Raw genomic sequence first — 26,894 nt, 5'->3', positions numbered from 1 at the left:
ATTAATCTCGATGACATATTAGAAAGTGAAGAACCCACAGCCTTCTACTTCCTTAACAAATGTTTGTGACTCAGACCTGATGCCTTGTTACAAGATGATCAAGTCACTAATGAGGTGTTTGGTGTTTTCTTCCCTTTACAATTACTCTTAATAAATGTATTTACATCAGTCCTGATGAGGCAAAGTGCTGGCCAGCCAAAGGGACATTTTCACAATGTGGCAACCCAAAATTATTACCGATCGATATCATGAACCCTCATTAAGAAAACTGTACCAGTTCCCTTATAAGAGGTTAACTTGGATTAGCATCGTGTGGACCCAGTCGTTGTGTGTAGAGGTGGTAGGAGTGGTCCTTACTGATGCAGGGGGCGATGGGGGAGCGGCTTTGCTGGTAGCCCTTGGCACAGCGGTTACAGGTGATTCCCGTCACACCGTCCTTGCAGGGGCATTGGCCCGTCGTCTGGTTACACGTCTTCCCCGCTGCTCCGACCGGATGGCAGTCACATGCTGTGGAGGGGAAAAGAAAAAAAAAGGCAAGAACATCAAGCTAGATTAAACCCGAGTAAACATCTTGTGATTTGAAAAATGAAAACATGAGTGGTTTGCAAAACCAGCGCCCTCAAGAAAAAAAACATATTGGCTTTCAGATGGCTACAGTGTGTCGCCGCCCCGCCCCTTTTGCTGACTCTACATATTCCATACACTAAAAAGTCATCACGCGGAAACCTAGCGAGGAATCATTTACATGCAGGCTGCGTTTTTTTTTTTTCTTCTTCCAGACCATCACAGATGGAGAACTGGGCCCTGCACCAGCATAAAACCTCAATCAAATTACACTGCTTCCCTCCACCCATCGTGACCACGGGATTCCTCAATAGGTCTGCTCTGGAAGGCACGCAGAGCAGCAAATAGCTTGATTAATCGTAGTATTTCACCCTCACCGCATTGTATCGCTCTAATGTATGTGTGTGTGTGTGTGTGTGTGTGTGTGTGTGTGTGTGTGTGTGTGTGTGTGTGTGTGTGTGTGTGTGTAACGCAAAAAAATGCATGTGTGTTATGGGCGCTTGTCGGGGGTGCGTGTGTCTTTGAGCTTGTCTTGAGAGCAGGCTTTGTGTCCTCTGCACCGTCGGGATCAGACGGACTGTGTGCTCTTCAGATTGAGTTTCCAATGTAGAGCTTTTTGGCAAAGAGTTCCTTGCAAATACTGCCTGAATAATGTTTCCCATTAATGGATGAGTGGAACGCACTTCAAAGTCTGTCTAAGCTGTTAGTTGGGAGGATCGCACGTTTAAATGTGAGAAATTTGTTCTGTGTGTGTGTGTGTGTGTGTGTGTGTGTGAGAGAGTGTGTGTTTTGCCAAACATTTACCATAAAGCCAGTGTTTGAAGTGGAAGCCCAGCCTCCCTATTAGCCCTGCATGTGTTATATGTACCAGCAGAGTCATTTGAAATCTGCTTGAAGTGGTCCAGCAGAGGTTTGGAGTTGCTTTTAGTTAGAATTTATAGAGCTTCATGAACATAACGAGATGCTTATTAAATCTTTTTTCTTTTTTTTAAAGCTCTAACATCTTGATTTGTATCATGAAAGCGTCTTCCAAGTGTATTTGTTGAATTCAAATAACATAGTGATTTAAAAAAAAATTCAACATGAGCATGTTTCTTATATAAAATGAAGGAGGGCTGTTTAATGGAAAGTACAAACACAATAAAATAGCCATCAACTAACAATAAACAAATGAATAATTACATCATAGAGAGAAGATTTCAGTCAGAGCGGTTTCTACCAACAAAGTTTTCTTTTGGCTATTACTTTACATGCTCATCTCCCAAAAATCAGAGAAGAACAAATCTGAGAAATAAACTTGTGTTTGCTTGGGCGCATGTTTATACACCTTCAGCTTTTACAAATAATATATCAGATGTAAGAAAACGTCATTTAAAATCCCGTCAACAGTTGTGACATGACTTTGGTTTTCTATACGGCTATCGCCAGCAGCCGCTTAGCATAGCATAGCATAGCTTAGCATAGCATTGCTTTAGAGGTGCTGGTAGGTGGGTTTTATTAGCAGAATAGATTTGAGCTACCTGTTTCCATCTATTTCCATTATTTGTGCCAAGCTAAGCTAACTGTCCAAGAAAGTTAATAAGCCAATTTTCAAAAAATGTCAAACTATTTGATTTACTCCACATTAAATGTGATAATGTTTATATGGCAATTAAATATTATATTTATTTAATTTATATTATAATATTTTTGTTGTAAAGACAGGTAGACTGTAGTGTATTTCGTACCACTTCGATCTCAAAAGTCCCAAACCACAGCCTCACTGCCTTCACAGGGGGTGCTACAAACTTGGACAGATGTGCGGAGGTGGTTCGGAGGAGTGGCGTGCAGTGAACCAGCTCCGTCCCCGTGGACTCGCTGCGCCTGGTTAAAGGCTTAGGCTGCCAAGCGTTCGGGGGGGGGGGGGGGGGGATTGTCGTTCTCCAAGAGCCGTGTTTACACTGCGCTTGATGAGGGGTGAAGTTGTTAATTTGGGAAATAAAGCATGAGGCGTTCCACGCTGCCACTATAGAGACGTAGGTGCAGAGCCATTTTTTTTTCTTCTGCTAAACCTCCCGACTATTAAGCAAATTGTTAACGGGTTAAGGAACGGGGAATGAAAGCAGACCTCCTCTGGGCTGTGCTGGCCCAGCGCTGTATTTCCTGTCCAACAACAGCAGAGTGGAACGGTTGGCTGATTTGAACAATAAATATAGTGGTTTCTAACTGATGTCACATCGCCCTGTTTTTGTCACCTGAGGAGAGGGGCAGCAATCAGGCTGTTTAGGTTTTCGATCCCGGAGCGCCGAGCAGGGTACGCGAAGGGATGGGGGCCTGAACTGTTCAGGTTATCCAGCTGTTTGGAAAGACTTTGCGGAGATCTATCGACGTTGCTGCATCATTAGGCAAAGTGAGAACCTCTGTTACTCTAACCTGCTCCCAGCTCCGTCCCCCCTGAACCCAGCCTCTCCCCAAATATAACTTGTGAAAATGTTTAGGCTGGCTGGTGAAACAATGCAGCAAAGAACCATTTGTCTTTCTTTCTTTTCTTTTTTTTGCAGTGCAGACGATCTATCAAGCTTGTGTTAAGCACAACACTACCACATGCAGCAAACCGATCCCAGCGCGGTCTGATACAAAATACCCAGATCTAGTAAATGGGGGCCCTGTTGTTCGAGCCTTTTCTTTCATTTCATGCCCGCTTTCATGCAAAGCCGAGTGAATAAAGAGGGGAGGACTGTTGTGGCATGCAGTAGGAAATATCATGTTGCTGTTGCTGTGTTTTAAATAGCCAGCGGTGTACCGAGGATCGGGGCACCGGAGGATCGGCATCCTGAGACCCTTTCCCCAGCCCGTCGTGGATGTTGATCAAGACCGCAATATGCGCATCTGCCCAAAGTCTCTCATTTGCCATTAGGATGTGGTAAAGGACTTTTATGGAAATGTACAATGGCATGCAGATCAAATTTGTAGCATTTAAAAAGTCCCCCCCCTATTTTAACAGACCATTTTCCCTCCAAAAACAGCATTTCACATTTACATCAATGCTTCCCACTGCCACGTAGTCAGAGACAGGCATAGATACAGTATGTGCAAGTGTTTTGTGCATCTATGGAATATTTTGCCGGTGAGTGTACAGCCAGAGTGGCTGAGTGACAGCTCAGGTTGTTTGCTCAGGGCCTCGGATCCTGTCTTTACTCCCTGAGGTGCTGCGAGACAGAAGGAGCCCCAGCTTTTGTCTCCCCACACATTAATCCTTGGCGGCTTTGGTCTCGAATCTGACGTATGTGCTCACACCTGTGTGTGTGTGTGTTGTTTTTTGGTGCCTACGTGTTGTAAGTATGAATAGGGGAGAGGGATGATTAGCGAGTTGTTTCCACCGCTCTGTTCAGCGGATCATCTCACACCTCTGTTCTGTTTGTTATGTTTGTCTTGTCAGGGATCCACAGAGGACCCCAAATAGATTGGGAGCTCCACGGGTCAGCTCATTGACACCAAGACAGGTGGGGGCGCTTTTCTCCACAACTTTTTAAAAGAATTCCTTTAATACCTGAGGAGCGAAACAGACGGTGGTGGAAGAAGCACACAGATCCTTTACTTAAGAAATACACCTTTACCACGATGGGAAAATACTTACAAGTAAAAGTCCTGCATTCAAAATCCTACTTACAGTTACTGTGAGGAACTTTTAACTGGTTATGAAACAGCCTCAAAGTAATAATGATGACTCTGTATCACATACATAAGTAAACAAGAACACCAGTGAGAAGATTGGCTATTTCTTCATGCTACAAATTGGAGCTATCAGGTCTGTATCGCTGGGCCCGCTGGAAGGAAGGGAGGCACGGGAGAGCCAGAACCAGGACTGCTCAGGGCAGACTGTCAGACCTCACTGCAGTAAAATTTCAGGTTTTTTAAAGGGAATCTGGTGCTCGGAAACACTACCGCTTTTGTCCACAGAGACCACCGCCAAAATCAACACATTTAAGCTTTAATTAAGTGCAAGTACAGAAGTATTATCAGCAGAATTTACTTAATTTATCAAAAGTAAAATTTAGCTGATCAACATGGTGTTAGTTTAACTACTTTGTAAACAGTTTCGTAGTTTAGTTCAGTGGTTCTCAATCTAGAGGTCAGGTCACAATAAAAATCTGCAGGACTGTGACGTGATTTATGGGAGAAGAAAGAAGAAAAACCAAAGTTCTGCTGCACAAATTTATGTTTATATGCTGTAATTTGTTTCTAATCTTTGCTGGTTTTTCTTTGGGGGAACTGCTAACAATTCATACAGTATGTTTATATGCACTTTAGTTTAGTCAGAGAAACTAGGGTTACATTGGTAACTGACATCTGAAAGTTGACAAGAGGCCCAAACTAGACACCACTGTCTTGTAAAGGGTCACATGCCAAGAAGTCTTTTACATTGCACTAATCTTTAACAAGTAAATATAGTGGAAGTGTAGAGCAGCATAAAATAGAAATAGATAGATATATCATGTACCTCAAAATTGTACTTAAGTCACACTTGAGCATATTAACTCGGTTACTTTCCACCACTGGAAACAGAGCATTGCTGTGCATGTGTATGAAACATTACACAACCCTTACATTAGAGGGAAGTTACACTGTGGAAATACTGGTGGCTGTGCACAGACAATGTTATAACCTCTGACATATCCTGTTTCCTGTTACCTTTGCAAGCCCTCCGGTGAGAGATGGACTTGGTCATGTCCCTGTAGTAACCCTCCTTGCAGTAATGGCAGTGGCGTCCGGCCGTGTTGTGACGGCAGTTGAGGCAGACCCCGCCACTTCTCCGGCCTGACAGCTTGTACAGCTCCATGTTGAAACGACAGCGGCGGGCATGAAGGTTGCAGTGGCAGGCTGAGAGGAGAGAGAGAGAGAGAGAGAGAGAGAGAGAGAGAGAGAGAGAGAGAGAGAGAGAGAGAGAGAGAGAGAGGCGCTGAGAAATTCTGCCATGACATTTTGCAGATCAGCGAGCCATGGTGCCTTTTAAGTGAAATAAAATACTCCGTACTCAAACTGAAACGATCCCATGTGGCACCATTTGAAAACCACGTAACTTCAGTTTTGCTGATTTTAATTTTATTCACTCTGGTTGCATGGTTTCATAGTCCCCAGTCAGTTGAGAAACTCCAAACTCTTAACCCAATGCGGTGTCATCAAGCCTCAAAACTCTGCTGTTTTTCTTAGCTCCTGAAAAGCTGACATTTTGGAAATATGAGCTTGTTATCTGACGGCAATGAACTCGACTACGCAATGCTTACAGACCTTCCGATTTGCAAGTGTGGTACAGAGTCGGATGGGATCCTGAGAAAATATATTTACTTGACACCACAAAGTCTCAATCTTCTGGTTTGAGTTTGTCATTTTCAGACAACAGGTTACTGAAACAGATGTGCTTGGCCTGCTTTGGTCTGGCTTGAGAATAATGGAGCCTCTAAAAGAAACGCCCTGGTTCGGGCTCTCTTTCGGCCTGGCCACCTGCTTGTGAATTTAACCTCTGAACCCCAGTGATGTCAGGCAGGAAAACTTTCTTCCGCTCTCCCACACATCTGAGAGACTGCTGATTTATTGTCATTGCTATTTTTCACTCGTTAATCCTGACCCCAAAGTTCATATTCCTCACGCACTGATGCACTGCCACGATTTAAAGCCTCTCTTATGGAACCCCTGTGGTCATATTAAATAAATAAAAATGACGTGAACTAATCGCTGTGTAAAATATCTAAATGGACTAACAACTCAATTAATAATTGAAGAAAATATTAAAGCTGATCGCTTTACTGTAAAATGTAATTCAAACATTCATATTTTCAAAGTTAAGAGTTCTATTGAAGTTCATTTTTATGTAGCTTATCAAGCTCAATGGCTGCTACCAAATTTAGCTCCTGTTAGCTCCTGTTAGCTCCTGTCAGCTAGAGCAACATCAATGTCAAAGTCATTATGAATAAACCAACTAAAAGCTGCTGAAATTAGACACAGTACACAGACACAGTAGCTAGCATAACATTGCACCTCTCGCATTATTTAGCTAACCTGCCTAGCCAGCTAACTAGGCTGGGTTGTGTGACGGTGTTAGCAGTGTTAGCTAGAGGGCTACTGTTGGCTAGACACCACAGAGAAAGACTTTGGACTTCACATTGTTGTGTTTCTCTCTCTGAGGAACGTGTTTAGAAACTCTGAATTAACCAGCTAACTTCAGCTGCAGCCGTTATCACCGTCTCCTCACTTCACTTTAGTGTAGCCTTGTTAAGCTAAATAAATATAAGATCAGCCGCTAGATACTTACTTTACTTTTACATTGTTGTTGCTCTGGTTAACAGGTGGTAACTGGCTAAGCTACATGAATAAAGACAGATGTTAGTGTTTATTCACAGCAGCAGCTTCTAGTTGGTTGATTCAGAATTACTTGATAACAAGAGCAGCTAACTGGCTAAATCTGGTAGCAGTTGTTGAGCTTACTATAGATGAGGATAAGGGACATGTGATTGATTAAAAGCGAGAGGGAAACACCTATGTCGCGAAAAAAATGACATGAAATAAAGTGACATACATAAAAGAAAAGTCATTGAGGGAAAATACCTAAAAGCTGGCGTTTGCAAAAAGCCATTTTGAAATGAAATATTTATATTGAAATAAAAATGTACTTATTAATCAATATTGAACAATGCAGGGCTCCATATTCTTTACTGTTATCCTCGTGTAAATTATGTCCCCCCCCACCCCCTTTATTGGGCTGAATCAGGCACGTACCATTCATATGAGCAACCCTCACAATCCCTCACATTTTGGTAATCTCTCCATCAATGCGCCCGTCTTAATGTTATTACAGGGAGATGCTGGCGATAAGACTGTCACATATGCTCCGCGTTCATCAGTGGTCTGAATCACGTACAAACCAACTCACACCTGCCATAAGGGAGCAGAGCTGGCAGGTGGTTGGGATTCAGAAAACACTCCTTCTGAATGGGGGGCCCACACACACACACACACACACACACACACACACACACACACACACACACACAAACACACACACAGAGGTGTTTGGCAGCTGTCACAGGCTTATCTACCACACTACCCTCCCCAGGGCCGATCCAACACACACTACACCAAGCTTTGAAGAACTCACACACACACACACACACACACACACACACACACACACACACTCCCTCCTCCCTTTCCCTCTTACTCTTTACTGCTTTCTTATCCCAGATGTTATCTCCACTTAAGGGAAGTGTGAGGGAAAATGCGGCGGGGCTTTTTTTTTTTCATGAATAGGAAATGGAATGCTCTTAGCTTTCAGTGCTGGAAACAGCCGATGCTGGTGCTGTACTTTCATCTTCCAAAATATTCAGACACAGATGTGTTTATTGCAACACTGCGGCAGTAACTTCAAAGAACACAATTACTTTTTAAGAACCAGCCAGATACAAAAAGAAAAAACAACTAAATACATCATAACTTATCTCTTTTTTTTCTTGTGTTTCAATCCAGCACAAGCAAATCGATGAAGTCTCATGAATTGATCTGAATCTGTCTCTTTGTCAACTTCATGGTGGTCACTTTCATAGGTGAAAAACACAAACGTTCTTATACGTGTGTGTGTGTGTGTGTGTGTGTGTGTGTGTGTGTGTGTGTGTGTGTGTGTGTGTGTGTGTGTGTGTGAAAGCGTCATGATTAATAAGCACTATCTCCGCAGCTGTCCTCAGGCCCTTCTAATGAGTGCTGTACTATCTCATCCACACATCCCCGCTGTGCTCACACGGTCGCTGCAGTTGTTGTCCGGCAGGAACAACAGCTCGAGCGCCGATAAGCTGTGTTTAGAGCAACACGTTACGGCTACGTATAGAGAAACTGCTCAAAGAGTGAAGATATGTAAAAGTGAAGAATTAAGAGCCCTTTTTTTCCCCAGACGTACCCACACGGTCCTGTCAGATGAACTCGTATACCTCTTCATCAACACCAGCAGTCATAATCAATGTTCGTTTAAATCGATTTTAAAGTGGATATTAATTAATTATATAAAAGTGGATATTGTCACAATATTTATTGCATACTATTAAGGAGTCAGTGTTAAGGTTGGCCTAGCAGAGGCTAGATGTTTCGTCCAGCAAGCAACTTTCACTGGGACGAATGGGACGCCATCTTTGAATCGTGATCTCATTAATACATCCATGGTTTCAACCATTTAGCTATCAAATGTTAAGTTGTTACTTTTAGTGTCTTTTTATGCTTCTTTTTGTGTGCCTTGCACTAAAGAAATCCTAGAATGCTATTGATTATACAGCATGTAATGTGTGTCATTTTCATAACAATATATATGAGCCCTTTTTTTCTCTGTAATGTAACACAACCCAGCTTGTATTTGCTTCGTGCGTTTCCTAAATACTAGAAAAACAGTTATGAGTGTTTATAAGCCAAACTTAATTAGAAAGTACATCAAGAAACGCCTAAATGAGTGAAACACAAAATTGAAATTCTGAACGTAAAGTGAGTTTATGAAGGCATCGTTACTGCAAATCATCAGTTTACTGTGATTTTGCACTGGACATCCAGAGTAACAAGGTGTCTTTTCTGGGTCTGCTTTCATTTGGTTTCAAGGGCCTACTTAGAGCTATGCTATTCCAATCTATTTATGTTCAAGTGGCATCTATCAGGCTTAGGGAAGGAAGAAGCGCTCGTGGTGGGTGTGCATATTGGATGGAAATTACGCATCCCACGGCTCGGTGGAGGCGTGTTTTTTTTTCCCCCGCTTCGTCTACAGAGGAGAGTACACTTCAGAAACAATCAAACGTCTGTACACGATGAAATAATAACCTAATGAAATTTGGTTATTAGAAACTCAGCGCTGCAGCAGCAGATATTTACCAGCCCTGTCAACGGGTGTCATATGTTTTAACCATACAGTCTGAAGAATGTGCCGCCTCTCCGGACACGGAGAAAGATGGAATTCCAGCGCGATTGATGTTGATTCAGGACCAATTCCTCTCTCACTGTGTATAATCCCATATAGTCACTCATACCACGAGCCGACGACGTGCGCCAGAGCAAACATAGCAGCCTGTGATCGGAGGAAAAGACAACACTCGGGCCTTAACAGATTACGGAGGCATATTTTCCTGACAACAGTTGGTTTAGTTGTTGGATACTTCACATACACACTGTACTTGGTGTGAATGTCTCTATGACAGTTTTACGTGTTTCTTTGAGGAGGGTGCATGTGTAGTTTCTTTTGTTTTTTAGTGTGCTTCTACACGTCTTTGCCTCACTGAGCTCTCTCTTCATGCTGTTGAAGATGCATCAAACATACTTGAATCTGAGGCCTCCCTGCAAAGCATATGGAGATTACACAATGCTTGCATAACACCTGTACTGTACATGTGGGTGATGCTGCAGAAGGGTCAAAAGGGTACGTTAATATCCATGAAGTGGCGACGCATTTTTTTGTCAAGTTGACAGCTTGACATTATAGTGTAAATATTTGTTTTATGATACAAATGGAATACTAACTGGAAACGACACTGTTCTGGCATTTTAAAAGTGATGATTCTTTATTTACATTCCGCATACCTGGACACTATAATAAAGGAGCTTTCTCGCACATTTTTCAATGCAAAATTCAATTCAATTCAAAGTAACCTGAGCTGGTAATAATATGACAAGAGATCTCTAACATCTGCAGATTTATACTGTTCTCCAGCATTTTATCATCATTATGAAAACATGTTTTGTCCCCAAAAATAATGCAAACTTTATTAATGACAAACAATGCTCCACATTAAAAACTTTATTTATTTATTTTATTTTAGTTAGGTTTATTTCACTATTATAATTTCTTTCTGTCTTTGTCAGGGATATTTCTGTTTATGCATACCAAGAAAATCCTTGTTTAATTTGACCACATGTGTATGTTCATTTCCTAATTTGTTCTGTTTTGATGAAAGAAAACAAAAAAAAAACTTTTTACATTGCAAGATAAGATCACCCTCGGGGTCATGCAGATGCGACAACCATGAGTCGGCCTTTACTCTACCCTGTAATTATTAAACAAGGTCCAAATGCAGTGTACCTCGAACCATCCAGCACTGGTGTCAAACTGGAAGATGATGTCATCATGTATGACAGGGGTATTCAATTAAAATTACAAAAGGTCCAGATTGAGAAAATTTCCTCGTGCAAAGGTCCGGAACATTACAATAATATCTAACTTACGCTATTTAGTGTGATATATATATATATATATATATATTCAAGAAGTAGTAGTAGTAGTAACGTCCCTGTGTAGTCAACAACTGTTGAATAAAATAAAGAAAGTGTACATCAATTGTATTTTAACAATTATTATTCTCAGTTTTCAAATTGAACTGGATGGATTTGAAATAATACATATAAATACTTAAATAAATGTTCTTCTCATTTCAAGTAAAATAAAGGCTTGATTAAAGAATAACTGACATAACTGAAAAATTTCAAAAAAAATTAAAACCAGTGTGTCTCATATGTTCAGAGACCGTGACGATTATTAAGAGTAAATGGAGCATAGTTACAAAATCATTTCACCTCAGGTTGATAGCAGACCACCTCAAGGTGTCACTCAGAGAGAACCAGGACATTCTGATGTAGCATTTCAAAATTAAAGCCCTTCAAAATCTCATGCATGAGACAGTTTGTGATTTGACGTTAGCTCATGCATGCCATTTTGATGGGCTTTAATTTTGAAATGCTACATCAGAATGTCCTGGTTCTGTCTGAGTGACACCTTGAGGTGGTCTGCTATTAACTTGAGGTGAAATGATTTTGTAACTATGCACCATTTCCTCTTCGTCACGGTCTCTGAACATATGAGACACACTGGTTTTAAACTGTCCGTGGGAAGAATTAACCTATAAGAGTCTGTTCATTATTGTTTAAAGACTCTGGTTTCTCTGGTCTCTCTGAACACTTTTCTCTCTTTGGAGAACGTCATGTGAAACAACTTCTCTGACTCACGTAATTATTCTCCTGCCCTTCGTTCTCTTTCCTCGTCTCAGCCCCGTGTGTCTACATCTCACTCGAGTCAGGAAACGTGTCAGAATACCCATATTTGATTGACTGAGCTGCATCACATGATGTGATTTACAACGCATGTAATTGGTCGGTTTGTTTCCTGGCCCACTGACCGAGTGCCGTAAAGGCTAGAAAAGCTGCGCCGCTTAAAATATAGGCGCTCCGTCAAAATGTAATAATTCTCAATTATCTATCGGTTTTAGGTCCAGGGTCCGGATACAACGGCGTCTGGGTCCGGATCCGGACCGCGGTCCGCCTATTAGTGACCCCTGATGTATGACATTGAAAGCCACGCTAAAGCTATTTGGGTTTTGGTTTTACTTTATAAGTCTTAAAAGTGTTGATTTGCTTTGGTTTTAAGATGCTCAGAATGGTAACTTGTTGAAACGAAAAAGGAATCCTCCTAATAATTTTTTGTTGCGCTTACTTTATTTATCCAAGGCAACCAGTTTCCTAATTTCAAAACAACTGTTCAGTTAAGTCAGACTAACTTGTTTTACTTAAGCTGCTAACACTTAAAAAGAACACGATAATGTCACTTGCCATTTTTAAGTTGGAACAATTTCACGAATTTAAGTAAATACAACATGAAAGTAAACTAACAAGTAGATAAAGTAAACAAACTAAAGACTAACAGTTGTATGTATATGGTTGTATAGTTACCTTTTTCAAGGAAATCAGTCTCCTAGTTTTTTAGTAAGATGAACTTGTCAGATTTTACACTGTAGTTACAAAGTTTAACAGTGTATTTACCCACTCGTACATACCCTATATGCACTAAATCATTAGACTTTTAGTGTTACCAAAAAAAGAGAATTGTAATGGAGCTTTGATGTATGAAGTCATGGCTAAATCGTTTGCTTAAAACTGGGATGCTGTATGCCTTGCTGATCAGGCAATGATTAAGTCAGTCATTATGTTCTGGAAGTAGTTCCTCTGTGGGATTAGAAGGACATCACAGAGTCACTGATCACATCATAATACATAAAAATAGATGGCACAAATATATCATTAAAATCCTGGTAGGCTGGAAGTAAATCATAAAGGATTTCTTCTGCAAAGGTTCAATAAATCAGTCAGCTTTATGGAACATGGTATCAGCTGCCACGGCTATAAAAAGGCTGTGCTGAGACTCATCTTTAATCAAGCCAAGACTCGACCAAACGCGCGTTTCTGCCACGCGACGTCCGTGGACTTTCTCTGATGAAGCACGTTTGACCCGGTGACGCACAAACACAAAAAAGCGAGCGCTACGATCCGTCACGCTCCGCTGATTCCAGGCCGACTTCCACCGGACGCACGTTTCCCCACAATTAGTATTTTGATCGCACATCACTGCGGCAGCTGTGATTTTGGATGAGTGCAAAGACAACAACAACAAAGGACTTCTGCAACAAGCTCTCCAGATGATGTATCATCTGGAGAGCTCCCGACTGCTCTTGTTGATTTCACTCGAGGCGAAAGCATGTCAACAATGAGAGAGAAAATCAGTTGGAGCTGTTGAAGGGAGATTTCTATCTCGCACAGAACGGTACAGGTTTACGACCTTCTGAGGACTGCCTCATCAAGAGCAACCTCATCACCTTGGTGAAAACACAAACAAATAAAGCATTAAAACAATGTGAGCCAATATGAGAGCGATCTAAAGACCCTCCTCTTTGATCAAGTTAAAAAAGACATGGCAGTTGGCAGCAATGACGGTTCTTTCACTTCATTTCTGATTTCTTCTGTTGTGCCTCTACGATGATAATGGTTCCTTATTACTGGCTGAAGGTAATAATGAAAATCAGTTGCTGTGGTCTGGCCAATAGTTCACAGCTTGAGTTCGTAGATTACTGAGACAAGAACTGATCCGCAGTATAAGAAAGTCCAGGGTGCTTTTCTTTTTACGAGATTGTTTCAGAAAATAAGCTCTGTGGCCAAACAGGTTTATGGTACTTACCTAAGCGTGAACACAATCATCAGAAGTAAAAAGCTAACGCTAGGCTATCAACAAACTTCACCGCGCTAGCATGACTTCACATCACAGACGCGAAGCTAACGGCGGCTTGGTCAGCGTGATGGCGTTTCCTGCTCTCATTTAGCCGCTAGTAGAAGCTTCAAAATTCACAAAAGGGGTATTTACTGAAGTATTTTTATGTGGAGGAATAAAAAACGTTAAACCTCTCAAGCTTGGGTTTATAAAGTTGCAAGATACGAGATTGGGAGCATTTCGATTGCCGCTCAATGAATCTCAACATGGATCATAGCTAACAGTGCTAACAGCTAACTACAGCAAACGAGCTGACAGAGCTAACATTAACTGTACGTATACATATACATATACATGTATATGTGTGTGTGTGTATATATATATATATATATATGTATATATATATATATATACTGTATATTTTTGTAAGTATATGTGTGTATGTATGTATATATATATATATATATATATATATATATATATATATATATATGGCAAGCATGATGGCGATGCAGTTTTGCCATTGTGGGCCTATTTGCATTTTTTGGCAACAACTAACATCTGACCAGATGCAATAAACCGTAACCACAACCTTCAGAAACATTCTTTCAGAAGCCTTTAGGTGACATGACATTCATTTTATTTTTATTGTTTTTATTCTGACAAGAATCATGACAGCTGTCCACTTCAGAATTGATCTGAAGGGTAAAGGCTAACAGAGCGGTTTAGCTGCATCTGCCTGGTTGTGTAATGACAGATGCTATCAATCTAATGATGCCATCATGGCCAATTTGGCAGCAACACCTCTGTTCCCTGTGGGGAAGGTGTGTCTGCTCTGCTACCATAACAACCCACAGAGAGACGTAGTGACCCATCACTCAGCTCACCTTTCACCTCAGAGGAGCTGCCAAACCACACAAGAGTGCACTTTGTGCCCCGAGACCAGATAAGAGATGAAAAAGGTAAAAGCGGAGCTAATGAATTGAGTTATCCTCGAGATGAAAGGCTATCTAGAGCCATCTCGCTCTTCTGCTTCACCCAGGTCTGAGCACGTTCCTACGTCTGTGGAAAAAAACAACAACCTGCTGGTCACCATGTTTGTCCAGCCTGAGTTAAGGAATAAACTCATCTCATGTTTGTTTTAACCAGAAATTATTATTTTTCCATCATTTAACGCAAACCACGATCTTTCCCTGACCTTACCCAAAGTGATTTACCACAGATGGGAGTGTGGATGTGAACCCTGATCACTCAAAACGACAATTCCCTCTGAACATAATCCAGGTAGCAATTACATTTGTCACGTAATTGGAGGAAAAATAACAATGATGTATGATTCCACCACGTGTGAATTTAGTCTGCTGCATTCTGGGCTTCAGGGTGCCCTGCTGATTAGCAAGACCTCTTTAAAGAGACAATCTTGAGTTCAAGCTCTCACGTTGGGTCCTTGGGAAACTCACTAAATACCTGTTGACCTCTGACCTCCCAGGAATTTCCCAAGCATTTTAAGAATAGCCAGCATGTTGGTCGGTAACGTGCGTTAAGGTGGTGCTGCGAGCGCCATACAGCAAATGTGTATATAGTGTGTTTGTGTCTCCCCCCCCTCTCTGCAGACCGCCTCCCTCAGCGTGGGAACAAGTCTCTCCCCCCTGACTTGCGCGCCTCCTCCCACGCAGCGTGCGGTGATGTCATGGGAGGCGTTCCCTCTCCCTTTTTTATGACCGCAGCTCCTGTGATCTCTGGCGGGGATCAATTAGCCGAGCAATCAGCGCCGCCCCCTTGCGCTTTTGTGTGCGAGCAACTTGCTCGTAAACAGCTCGGTTGCCGGGGCGAACGGTGAGGGGATGGGGGGGGGGGGGGGGGGGGTGATGCCATGTCAAGCTGGCAGGGGCAGCGCTGCAAGGCTCCGTCTCGGCGTGCTGTGTGTCGTTAGGTAATGCGACGTGACATCGGCTTGCGAAACGCACCATTAGCGGTGCAATTTAGGATTAGCTGGTAATAACGTGTGTGTGGGTCACAGTAATGAGCCTGCTAGTAATGACGGGCTATTTCAACAGTAGTTCTCTCTGACAGCCTTTAATCTGCATACTGACTGTACAGGCTGAACATACCATAATATGTACAGTATATATTATATGTGAAGCCTTCACAAGCATTGTGAAACATGTCACATCCCCTATACAGTGTGTGTGTGTGAGTCTGGACTAATCTGAACCGTGACCTGTTTCACACACAAGAAAGGAGAGCTGACATTCTCTAGCAACATGTTGTAATTGCGCAATCAGCAATGACCGGAGTTCTTCACTCTGCTCTGTCTAAACAGCCGCTGCTACGCGGTGCCAATGATAACACACCCTCTCTTATGAATAATAATGCGTAATGGCCGGGCCCGTTTGTCCTCTCGCTGCAGGGTTGGGAGCGGTCCAGGGTGGGAGGCGGGAGTGGGCGTACCGCCGGTTCTCTTTCCTGGAACGTAACGCCGTGTAATTGCAACAATCTCGCCTGGGATCTTTGTTGCGTGTCACCCGTTTTCTATCGGCCATTCGTCTTGTCTTTGTGCGCTCTGAACTTGCCAATTAAAGTGGCGGCGCCATTAGAAAAGGGAAGAAATAGCAGCGAACGGGACAAAAGGGAAACACAAAGAAGAGGGGATGAGGGGAGCAATGGATGTTAGTGTCGGCTTTATTTATTTGGCTTTTCCTGCAGGCCTGTCCTCTCTTACACCTGAATCGCCACGCATCAGAGGTCACGTGTTGAGCCCAAATCTTGAATTCAGTCATTTTGTCACATGTGAGGTTTGCTTCCTGAGCGACTCGCTGGAGGAAACGAGACTGGACTTAAAAATGTCCAATTAAGGCGTAAAGCTGATGGATCGGTGGAGGAACATCCTGCTGTCGCTGGTTGGCAGGAGCGCTGGGGCGTTGATTGGGGAATACTTCCTCTTTACTCCGTGTGTGTGTGTGTGTGTGTGTGTGTGTGTGTGTGTGTGTGTGTGTGTGTGTGTGTGTGTGCGTCAGCAGTCACACATGCCTGCTGTGACATTTTGTTAAAATATCCTCTTGAGTAATAATCTCATAAAAGCTTATTAATTTCTGACTTGTCTGTGTGTTTGTGTTTGATGCCTTGTATATTTTCAGAGGACTGCAGCGCTCCCACAGTGTAGGTGTGGAAACAGGCCGACTGCTGCGCTGCTCCTTTCCTTTCCTCCGGTTTATGGGAGAGGTGATGAAAAGGTCCACGGTCACTAAGCTCCATAAGCAAATGATGTTCCCGCTTTTCTGTTTGGGAGGGAAGTTTTTACTGAATCTGTTCAAGTGCGCTGCATGATGCAAACGGGTTTTAAAGGTTTAATCTTTCTTTTTCAGACATACATGCAGCGGGGTTTTTTTTTACCTATAACTATGTCAACATTTTCACTACACTACTGCAACCTTTTTTTTTTTTCAATACTCTTAGCTATTTCAATTATTTACCGATTACATTTAGCTAATGCTAGCTAGCACTGTTTAGACTTCTTGCTTGGTAACTAGTTTTCGCACATGGTGTTCAGATTTTGGGACACAGATGAAGTTTGTGTCCCATGTGAAACTAAAAGTCAACTTATTAACAAGTCAAGTTAACCTAGGTCTTTTCCTTACTTGAACTAAGTGGTTTTGCTGCGCTAACACGTCCAAAACTGATGCTAGAGGGATGCCTAGAGCGTCATAGTATGAATATTGACCGAGCCTCGGTATTTGACGAGTTAGGAGTGAGAACGTGTTGCAACTGCAGAAGTTCCCTCTGGTAGAGCTGGTTGTGAATCCCTGTATTGCAAATTGTATACAAGTTTACTCACAAGTTTAGTTGGTGGAGAAGATGTTATGAGAGCATAAAATGTGTTTGTAGTGGCACCGTATTTTTCTGTACTCTACCTTTTGAACCCAGTTCTCCAAAAGACAGTGCATTTGGATGATTGGGGATTTGGGGTTTGAGTGTTGACACAGCTCGGAGACATCTGAAAATCACTCACTTATCTTAACCGAAATTGGTACAACTTGAGGCCGACCCGGGGAGTTTTTTTCCAGTTGGGAGCTTGTATTTGCAGTAAACCTGAATGCAACATAATTGAGCATGTGGTCAGAGGGGACGTCCTCCAGACTAAACCTGTATGAAACATCTAAACAGGGCCAGGTTTCTGTGGGACTGTGCTGGGGAGCTGTTAGGCCGAGGTCCAAGTCCTCCCCACAGAGCAGGGAGGTTATTTTAACACTCCAGCACGTGTGTTCCTCCACCGCGTAGAGGGGATAAGGGAGATGGAGGCAGGAAGCCGCTCGGTTGTAAATCATGAAGCTGAGATGACAGTCCATCGTTCTTGTAGCATGTTTATTGTGCTTTTCTTCCCTTTTCTCCGAGGGCCTATTTATAACGAGCCACATCCCCACGTCAAAAAATATCTCTCCTGTGTGTTTTGAGAGTGCATCAAAACATTTAACCCCATATCTCACGAATCACCGATTCATTTTATGTTTTTATCCAGTCCTCGGAGACGTTCGCTGAGTCCTAACACTAATACAGTATGTGCTAAGGTAAACTCGTGCATGAGTCTGAGCAAGTGTTCAATTCATATTTTAACACTAGCTCACCTCAGGGGGGGGAAAAAACTGCACAGCCTCAACGCTGCTGTCACATTTTCTCTGAATATGAAGGAAAATGTTATGGAATTAAACCTTAATGATTGTTTTCATGGAAACATTGAGCGCTTATTGTGAAAGTTTTCTTCCTACTGCATCCCAAAGCTATCCCAAAGTTTGTGCCGGTTGCTAGGTGGCTTCCAGGACATGGAACTGAGCTGAAGAGGAAAAGGCTTGGTTCTTCCTGCAGCACGCCAACCCGCTGGCGATCTCAGCAGGAACCCAGTGAACCTCAAAGTAGGGCAGTAATGAGTTAAACAAATGTACAGTGAGAGGGGCCTCTGCTGTCAATCAAACCCATGTGACTCAGCTGTTCATTTCACTTCCATAGGTAATAGAAATGGTATCAACTCTTCTAATGTGTACTGTTTAAAGGGGCATTCCACTAATTGTAATCATCAAGATCAAGGGAGCTTTCCAAAGTAACCCGGATGATGTCATCGAGGTTCTAGGAATTGTTGGATCTACTGTTTAGGGAAAGATTCCCGATATCACAAACTCTAAGCTGCATTGCTTTCTATCAATATGTAACCAATATGCAATACTGCATTGCTTCAAAACCCCTTTAAAGTTCTTATTTATTTATTTTTAAATCCGGAAATCAAACTTTACATTTTTTTTTTTTTTCATATTTGGCTTTTTTCCGCAACAGCAATTCAATGTAATTACATTCTTTTGACTGTCTTCGTTTTTACCGTTGGTGGCGGAGTCCGCCATGCCTGCACCGCTTGCAATTACTCATCGACAAACCTCATTGATATCAGCCTCACCGTTCACTCTGCTGCCACAGACGCATCGGAAAAAACACACGACGGCTTTTATTGTGAAGCACTCGCAGGAAAGGCGGAATTGTTGCCACGGTCTGCAAAAAAATGTTTTTGTCAGCGGATTTAAATGTTGCAGGGAGTCGTTGAACAGTTACAATGAGCTGTTAGATGAAGAGTTGCAGGAGACGGGCTGCAACTTCTCAGCAATGAAAGCAGCTCCTGCTACTGCTCTGCTGTTGTGTGGAAAACTACAGATGTTTATTAAACTTATGGTTAGAGCCAAATGAGTCAGGACAAAAAAACGTAAGACTTACAACTTTAAAATAATGAGGCAATGTGCGCAACGCAATCTATGTAATATTCTAATATTTGCATAAATCAATTGGAATCCTAACCACTCATTGTATGTTTAACTGTGGTAAACGTAACAGAGCCCAGGTACTCACATCACAGCGTAATCTAACATGGGCTCACCGCTCTGAGGTCATTCTTTCCCCAGCTGCCCGCCCAAATGGGAACCAGACACAGTGTGTTATCTCTGACTCACTATCTGTGTAAATTAACCACATGGCACACACACACACACACACACACACACACACACATACGCATGTATTCATGCTGTGAGCTTGGGTTTACATGACACGTTTCCAGGTTTTTCCCGCGAGCGGAGAAGGGAGGAAAACGTCTCGTTTTCGTCTCGGAGCTCGGGCCAATCGGGACGGGAAGGGAAGCGGCCTTCTGCTGTTTGGTGCGAGCGTGTGAAGCAGTTGTGAGCCATCTGCTCCACGGTAGCTGTGGTGGACGTGGGATGAGGAGAGGGGGTGGGAAGGGCCTCCGTCTGCATGCCCACTCGCACTGGAAGAGCTATGGAAGGCGGCTTAATCCTCCGCCTCAATCACAGACGCGCAGTGTGCAGAGGGAGGACCGCAATGGATGCATCCCCAGGTCTTACCCTCTTTTCTGAGCAGTTGTGGGATATTTATAGTCGCGTCTGGACCGGCGTCTGATAGCCACTGTGTTCTCCCCTCCTCCATCCATCCTGCTGGATATCCCCTCAAATCCAATAAGTGGTTCCTCATCATCCCTTCCGAGAAGAATCGGTCGCTGGGGTGTGTGAGGGATGGAGGCAGAGCGCAGGAGGACGTGGACATCCATTACGGGGCGATGGAGACTCTCGGACAGGCTCACACAGACGTTATATGGGAAAATAAATATGAAGCGGGATAACCAGCGGCTCCATTTCCTCTTTCGAGGCCGGGCTTGTTATGTCTGCACCGTGTTTGTTTTAAGGATAAGCGGCTGTTCATGAAAAGAGGAGCGGGGGGGTAATTAGCGGTGGACATTCCTGATGCTCGGAGGAGTATGAAGCAGAAGTAACCTTTTAATGTACGCGTTAGGTTAAGGCTCCGAACTGAAGACTTGCTCTAAGTGTCGTTCTGATCTAAAAGGATCAAGACTTAATTCAACTATAACCAATGCAGTTGTCAGTTGGTGCCTTTTGTCTTCCAGTTAAAAAAAAGGCCCCCGTGTCGACAGCGCAGCAGGGAGGATGGTACCAGCCAAAGGAGCTTACGCCTCCACTGCAGAGTTCCTTAATGCTTTTTGGAGGGGGGGGGGGTTGTGTAAGCGACACCGAGGAAGTGTGTTACGAGCCGGGGCGTACGAGCGGCGCCGTCACTGAGCCGGGCTGTGTCGGCGCAGCAGGGGAGCTGGCTCGGGGTTGGGGGGGGGTCCTGAAGCCGTGCTGCGGAGCGTGTCGCCCCGCCGGCCCATTAATCATTCCCAGCCTGCACTGCTTCAGCGTCTCAAAGGGGCTCGATGCGCACACCGCACTAGGTGGTCCTGATGCCACCCTGGAAGGCCCCAGCAGTCGACTCCGCGCAGACAGACGGTGGACACAAAGAGTCCAGCGTGCGCTCTACACATGTGCATCTATTTCATCCAGGCCCCGTGAAAAAAACAAGATAAACAGCCAACGACAAACAATTTGAGCCTTCAAAGCCGTTGAGGATCCACTTACTGCATTGTGCGATGTTGACTGCTGTGTTAAACAGATGAGGCCCAATAAAATACAGGGTCACAGTTCACTCTAATTGACTGAATGAATGCGTCAGTCATATTGACTAGGGGTGTAGCATGTTCTGTTTCTAATGTCACAAAAACATCTGTTTTCCTACATTTTTCAGATTTTTTATCAGTAGAAATTGTGGAGATTGCCTCATTTTCTGTGTACTTTTTGCTCATAAAAATACAAAATAACATCTGAACCGAGTAACAAAATGATCAAATTAATCAATTCCAACCCCAAAATTTGAAAAGTGAGTCACATGCCATTCCCCTCTCTCCCCACATGTTCTGTCTCTCTCACACATTCTCAGGAATGCCACAAAAAAGATCCTAAAAACAAACTGTTAATTGTCCTGGTGGGTATGAATAATGGATGGTTTTAACAGTGGGAAAATCAAAGTCAGAAGCTGATTGAACTATAATGTGTGATTTTTTTTTTTATTAGCTTTTTAAATCTGGAGGTTGTGTATATGATGAGAGAACCAGCTGAATGGTCTGATAGAAAGATTTACAAATAATTACAAACGGCCATTATAGCTCGGGAAGAGGTCCATATGAAAATAAAGTTGTTTTTTATTTATTTTAATGGGAAAGCTAGAGACTCTCTTGGCCGTTTTACACGCACTTTTTGGACAGTCCCTAACTGCAGCTCGTTTGCTGTCGAGTCACGCTAGGGGACCCTCTTTAATATCTGACGAGGTGCAACACCAGTCAAACTTCATCCTGCTCTGCACAACAAATCTGGTCGAAAAATCTGCAATAACATCATCGCGACACACTGCATGAATAATGATGACACACACACACGGGCATCAGCACACTCGCCATGTGTCATAAAGTACGCGCGTCTCGAGAGTTCTCGCCTTTCGGTCAAATGTCGAGCACAATAATCTGTGTGTGCAGAAGAAGTCCTCTGTGTTCTGCACACGTTCCATGCAGGTCGACGTTCGTGCCATGCGATCCAGCGTCCCAATGCGTGAAAGGATGCGAACATTAACTCAAAGCTAACATACTCCTCTCAGAACACTGAGTCACCTCTCCAAACCGCCGTCCACAGCGACATTTCTCACTGTGCTCTTTAAAAGCCTGAGTGAAACCTTTCTGGCTCCAACCGTCGTGTCTGTCTTGAATTATGAGCTCAACAAAACAAAATCCTCAAAACATGCAGCCTTTACCCAGAGGACACTGGATTGTAGCTGCATTTTTTTGTTTTAAGACCCCCCCCCAAAAAAAAATACATCTCTTTGTTTTATGGTGTGGTTGTATACAGAGAAACCTCTCTAAGTCACATAGGCTTATGTTGCAAGAAAGACTGGAGGCGACAGAGTAAAAGGCCAATTTCTGAAGTATTGTTCTCTGGTTGTAATCGTGACAGAGTGAGGAGCACAGCTCCAGGGTCATGTGTCAATACGTTACTGGACGATCAAGGATCTGTGTGACATTTTCTACGTTTGAAGCATGAAACGAATCCGTGTCGTGCCCAGCCGTCATGTTTTGTGAGCTGGATGTGTACTCCGCCCTCACTGTGGCTCAGACTCTGTGAAGTACATTTTAAAGGCACGCAGGGTGCTTTTTATGCATGTTTTACCCCATTTGCTGCAAATTGCGTACATTTAAAAAAAAATTGTTGATCCGTTGCCAAAACATGCTGCGGATAGATTTCCCACCATCCAGGCTCTAAAGGTTCTGGTCACTGAAAAGTAAAAAAAAGAGAGGCCTACAAAAGCAAATACAAATCATAAAGCCAGCGCTATTTTGTTAGGGCCTGTATAAAAATTATTAGGAGTCGAAAAAAGGGGGCAGATTATGTATTTCTTTTTTTGGGGGGGGGGGGGTGAAAAGCCTTTCGTTTTCTCATTCCAGATTTTTACTGTAAGAGAAAAGTGGCTTTAGTGTTTGCAATGGGGTGCTCGTAGCCATAAACAGGCCAATATGTCCATTTTGAGAAGCACACAACGCACTATATACATTAATACACATTATCTCTACCAGGGATACGCACAAGCATCAGACGTCAGTTATTCTAGTCACCGGCTTCCTTTTAAAATGACTGAATTTATGACTTGTGGCCTGTTGCTCATTGTGTGAACATGGCATAAGACGTTGCACTGCCAAGTCAATTTAATGAAAAATATGGGACAATTCTATCTCAAATAAGATATGAGACAGCTCAAACAGTCAGTCAATACTGAGAAAAGTAATTTGGGTTATATTTTGTATTAAAATCGCAGGATGGAACAGCAGTGGTACATAAAACATACACCGTAGACACAAAAAGGGCAATAAATTAAATTAATTTATAAATGATATTTCAAATATAAAAACGTTTTTTAGGCTTTGGAAATGGTCAAAACTAATGCCAAATGAAGCTGATTTGTAGTTTATTGTCTGAAACATGTGAGGCTACCCCCATGGTCTGTTTAAAGTGTAAACTCTCTAAAGAGTTCCCGTCTCAGTTTCCATCTCGTCTTCTGTTGACGTCCTGACTCTGTCAGTTGCTCTGATATTGTCGGACACTCTCTTCGTGTTCATAAGAAAAGCTCCTGTGAGTTGCCTTTTGATTTTTGCTGATTGAAACTGATTGCTTTCATATATTGTTGTTTCGGGGTCACCACCGCCTGCAATTACTTTCTCTGAACTCCCATCGGTCAAACCATGTGGATTGTCCTCCCCGGTGCCCCCGAGCTGTGCTCAAGCTCTGACACGTTGTAGATGACCGAGACTCGACCGTCCATCTAACGGGCGCTCTGCTCCTGTAGGACTTCTACGATGCTGTAATGCCAGATAGTTCCTGAATGTCTCCCAACCCGCGACACACCCGCTTCATGTTAACCACTCCGGATTTTGTGTTTGTTTTCTATTATTTATTCTTATTTTGTGATTGTTATTATTTCAACTACTATTTCCATGTCATCTTGATGAAATGGAATATGTCGTGTTTGGGTTTTAGTTGAACTATTGATGGTTGTACGGTTGTTTTGGACCCCAGGGAAAATAACTCTGTGATCATTAAAGAGGATCCACACAAACAACCCACAACAAGACGCTTACAATCACATTTATTTGTTTTACTTTTTGTGGTTTTCTCTCATTCGGTATAATGTACCTTTCAGACATGATTCATTTTATCCTGCGTCACCAAAGTCCTCTTTAGATGTTTACTACTGGATTTTTTGTGTTTAAATGCTTAAATTCTCCCCCAAAAATGTCCTTTCTCTTTGCCTTCCAGAGCGAGGTCAAAGGTCAGAGCCGGAGGGGTTGCTGGGGACTCGGTGCCGTGCTCATGGGTACTTTCCGTACGACAGAAGATTGAACTCTGTCTCGTCAACAAACCACCTAGTTTCTTTAACCAAACAATATCTTCTCTTTAGCGCTTGCGAGTCGACGCATTAACTTTGCAACCGCAGCCTGTTTTGATTACTGTTGTGTGCAATATGTTAAGCTAATGTATTTAAACATGAAACGCATCACAACAGAAGTCAGTAAAACAAAAACAACCGCAGACATAGCCTTGTCCTCCGGCTATTGTTGACTAACTTCATGTAAAAAATCGAAACCCTGAAATATGTCTCAGCTTACAAATGAAATGTAAATAGGTGACTGTCTCCTGGTGTCGCCACGCAATGACGGGCCAGAGAATGAGAGAGAACGAAAGAAACCAAAATAGCAGAGGAGTGAGACAGAAGAATATCTATGACATCATGCTTTACAGAACTTCTTCTCTCCCGTCACATGGAGCTAAAACGAGACCCAGATGGAGAGCCGGGCCCAACCTGGCAACCCACGGGAGGCGGCGGCACATTCACCGTCAGCAGAAAACGGTGTCAACGGTCCCAGGCAGCCACATGGACGACAACGACTGGTCTCTGCACAGAGACGCTGTCTGCCTGCCTCACCTACGAGCATCTTGTGATCGAAATCCTCGTAGCTCAATTGTTAACTAAACAGGAAATGCGACGTTAGATGTGGAGCGGCTCTGTAAAACAGGCCGTGGTAAATGTGGTGTAAGGGTCTGGTTTCCTCCTGCCTCTGCCAGTGTTTCCTCTCTCTCTCTCTCTCTCTCTCTCTCTCTCTCTCTCTCTCTCTCTGAGCTGCTGTCGTGCAAGTGGGTTGTGGTGCAAAGACAAAAATGCTGTCTTCTCAAAGCACTCTTATTCGATGCGTCTAGACCAGTGATTCCAAACTAGCGGTAGGATTGTTGAGTAGCTCAACTGGTTTTAAAACATTAGAAATTACAATTTAATTTAAACATATATATCCAAATATTGAGTCACCTTTAACACCTGAACATCATGAATGAGAGAGTGTGTGAAAACTAGTTAGCTAGCAAGCAGAGAAGTTTAAACCGTTAGCTAAAACTAAAGGGTTAATGGTTGAAACATTTAGCTAAAAGTAGGCAAATGGTAAAATGGTTGAAACAGTTAGCTAAAATGAATAAACGGTTTGAATAGAAAGTCATGGATGATGGTATAGTAAGCTAAAAGTAGGCTTAATAGGTTACAGAAGATAGTTTACACGCATGAATAAATGGTTGAAATAGAAAGTGATAGTGATGGTGTAGTTAACTAAAAGTATCTGATCAGTGGTTAGTTGGTTGGTTAGATAATGGCTCATGTCTGGCAGAAAAGGCTGGGAACCTCTGGTCTCTGCTCACAACACAACATGAATGTGGTTATAGTTTTGGTTTTAACATACTAATGTCACTTGCATTTGTTCTCTCAAATTTGTTCTACCGTATTTGTCATCAAACCTGCTGGTTTTTATGATTCATATTCTGCACTCTATCTTTAGAGCTGTCGGAGAGCGTACCAGTATGTGGTGCACAGACCGGGAGCGGAGCCAGTAAGCAATTGATACAATCATAATCATATCCTAATTCAACTACCTTGTGGGCGGCAAACACGTTGGCTCTTCCTCTCAACGATTCCTGTGTAGGTTTAATAGAATAACTACTTTGAGCAGAGCACAAAACAAAAGGCTCTCTGCAGAGCACAAGACTCGCAGTGTTTTCTATCCGACACTGGATGGCTTGCTAAAATTTCAAGTCTCTCTCTTTCACATCAAAAACATCTCAAGCCAGATAAGCGCCTGCAAAACGTAAGAACTGACGAGAAGGTGAAAGTTTACTCTGAATGCACATCGACAGTGTAAGGAAACAAGACCTCCAGCTGATTCTCAGCCGTCGTAAAACAGAACATCGCACGGCACGTTGACAGCAAAAACAATGATAAAATTGCACAAATGTGAAAAATTGCACGTTTGAGTGACTAAGGCTACCATTTTCACCTTCCCTCAAAACCCATTTGGCAAGTCGAAGTTTCCCACAGTTCCCTTCACAGCCCATCAGTCAAGCCGGAGAGGAGCGGGGGCCTGACTGTCAGGGGTCAGTGCTACGCTGAACATGAAGAGAATACGAAGCAGCTGCCTGGGACAGGAGAGCATGACGCGTCACCATATGTGTGTGTGTGTGTGTGTGTGTGTGTGTGTGTTTCACAACCTTATTCATGTCTTTACATAAATGATTATAGGTCGTGGTCAAACTTTATCGTGCATTAAACAACTGTGGAGATTTCCGTTTCCAAGTTTTATGCAGGGGCGGGTTTCGAAGTGTTTGAAGGGACTTAATAGTTACATTGATATGAATGCCAAATATACGATGAGTACATATATCCAAATAACAGCCAGACCCCTGGACATATACAGATAAAAGGCCCCCGCCCATTTTGCATCAGTGTAATCGTTTTGTGTCTCTCTGTGGTCATTTTGCATCTCAGTGTAGTCGTTTTGTGTCTCTTTGTG

At 42.9% G+C, this 26,894-nt stretch overlaps 1 protein-coding gene across 1 annotated transcript in view; it reads right to left on the bottom strand.

Annotated features, from left to right (window-relative positions):
• The window catches only part of ntn1b (netrin 1b), a 43,246-nt gene that overhangs the window by 11,951 nt on the left and 4,401 nt on the right, over window positions 1–26,894 (bottom strand). The window contains exons 3-4 of the mRNA XM_068719151.1: window positions 5,236–5,424; window positions 358–507 (exon numbers count right to left, since the gene is read on the bottom strand). Coding sequence (XP_068575252.1) covers window positions 358–507; window positions 5,236–5,424 — 339 coding nt within the window. The remainder of the gene's footprint in view (window positions 1–357; window positions 508–5,235; window positions 5,425–26,894) is intronic.

Source organism: Cebidichthys violaceus, unplaced genomic scaffold, assembly GCF_023349555.1.
Source record: "Cebidichthys violaceus isolate CVI_PGR_0920_01 unplaced genomic scaffold, fCebVio1.0.p SCAF_23, whole genome shotgun sequence".
Taxonomy (NCBI): Eukaryota; Metazoa; Chordata; class Actinopteri; order Perciformes; family Stichaeidae; genus Cebidichthys; species Cebidichthys violaceus.
This window is presented reverse-complemented; position numbering and strand designations above follow the sequence as displayed.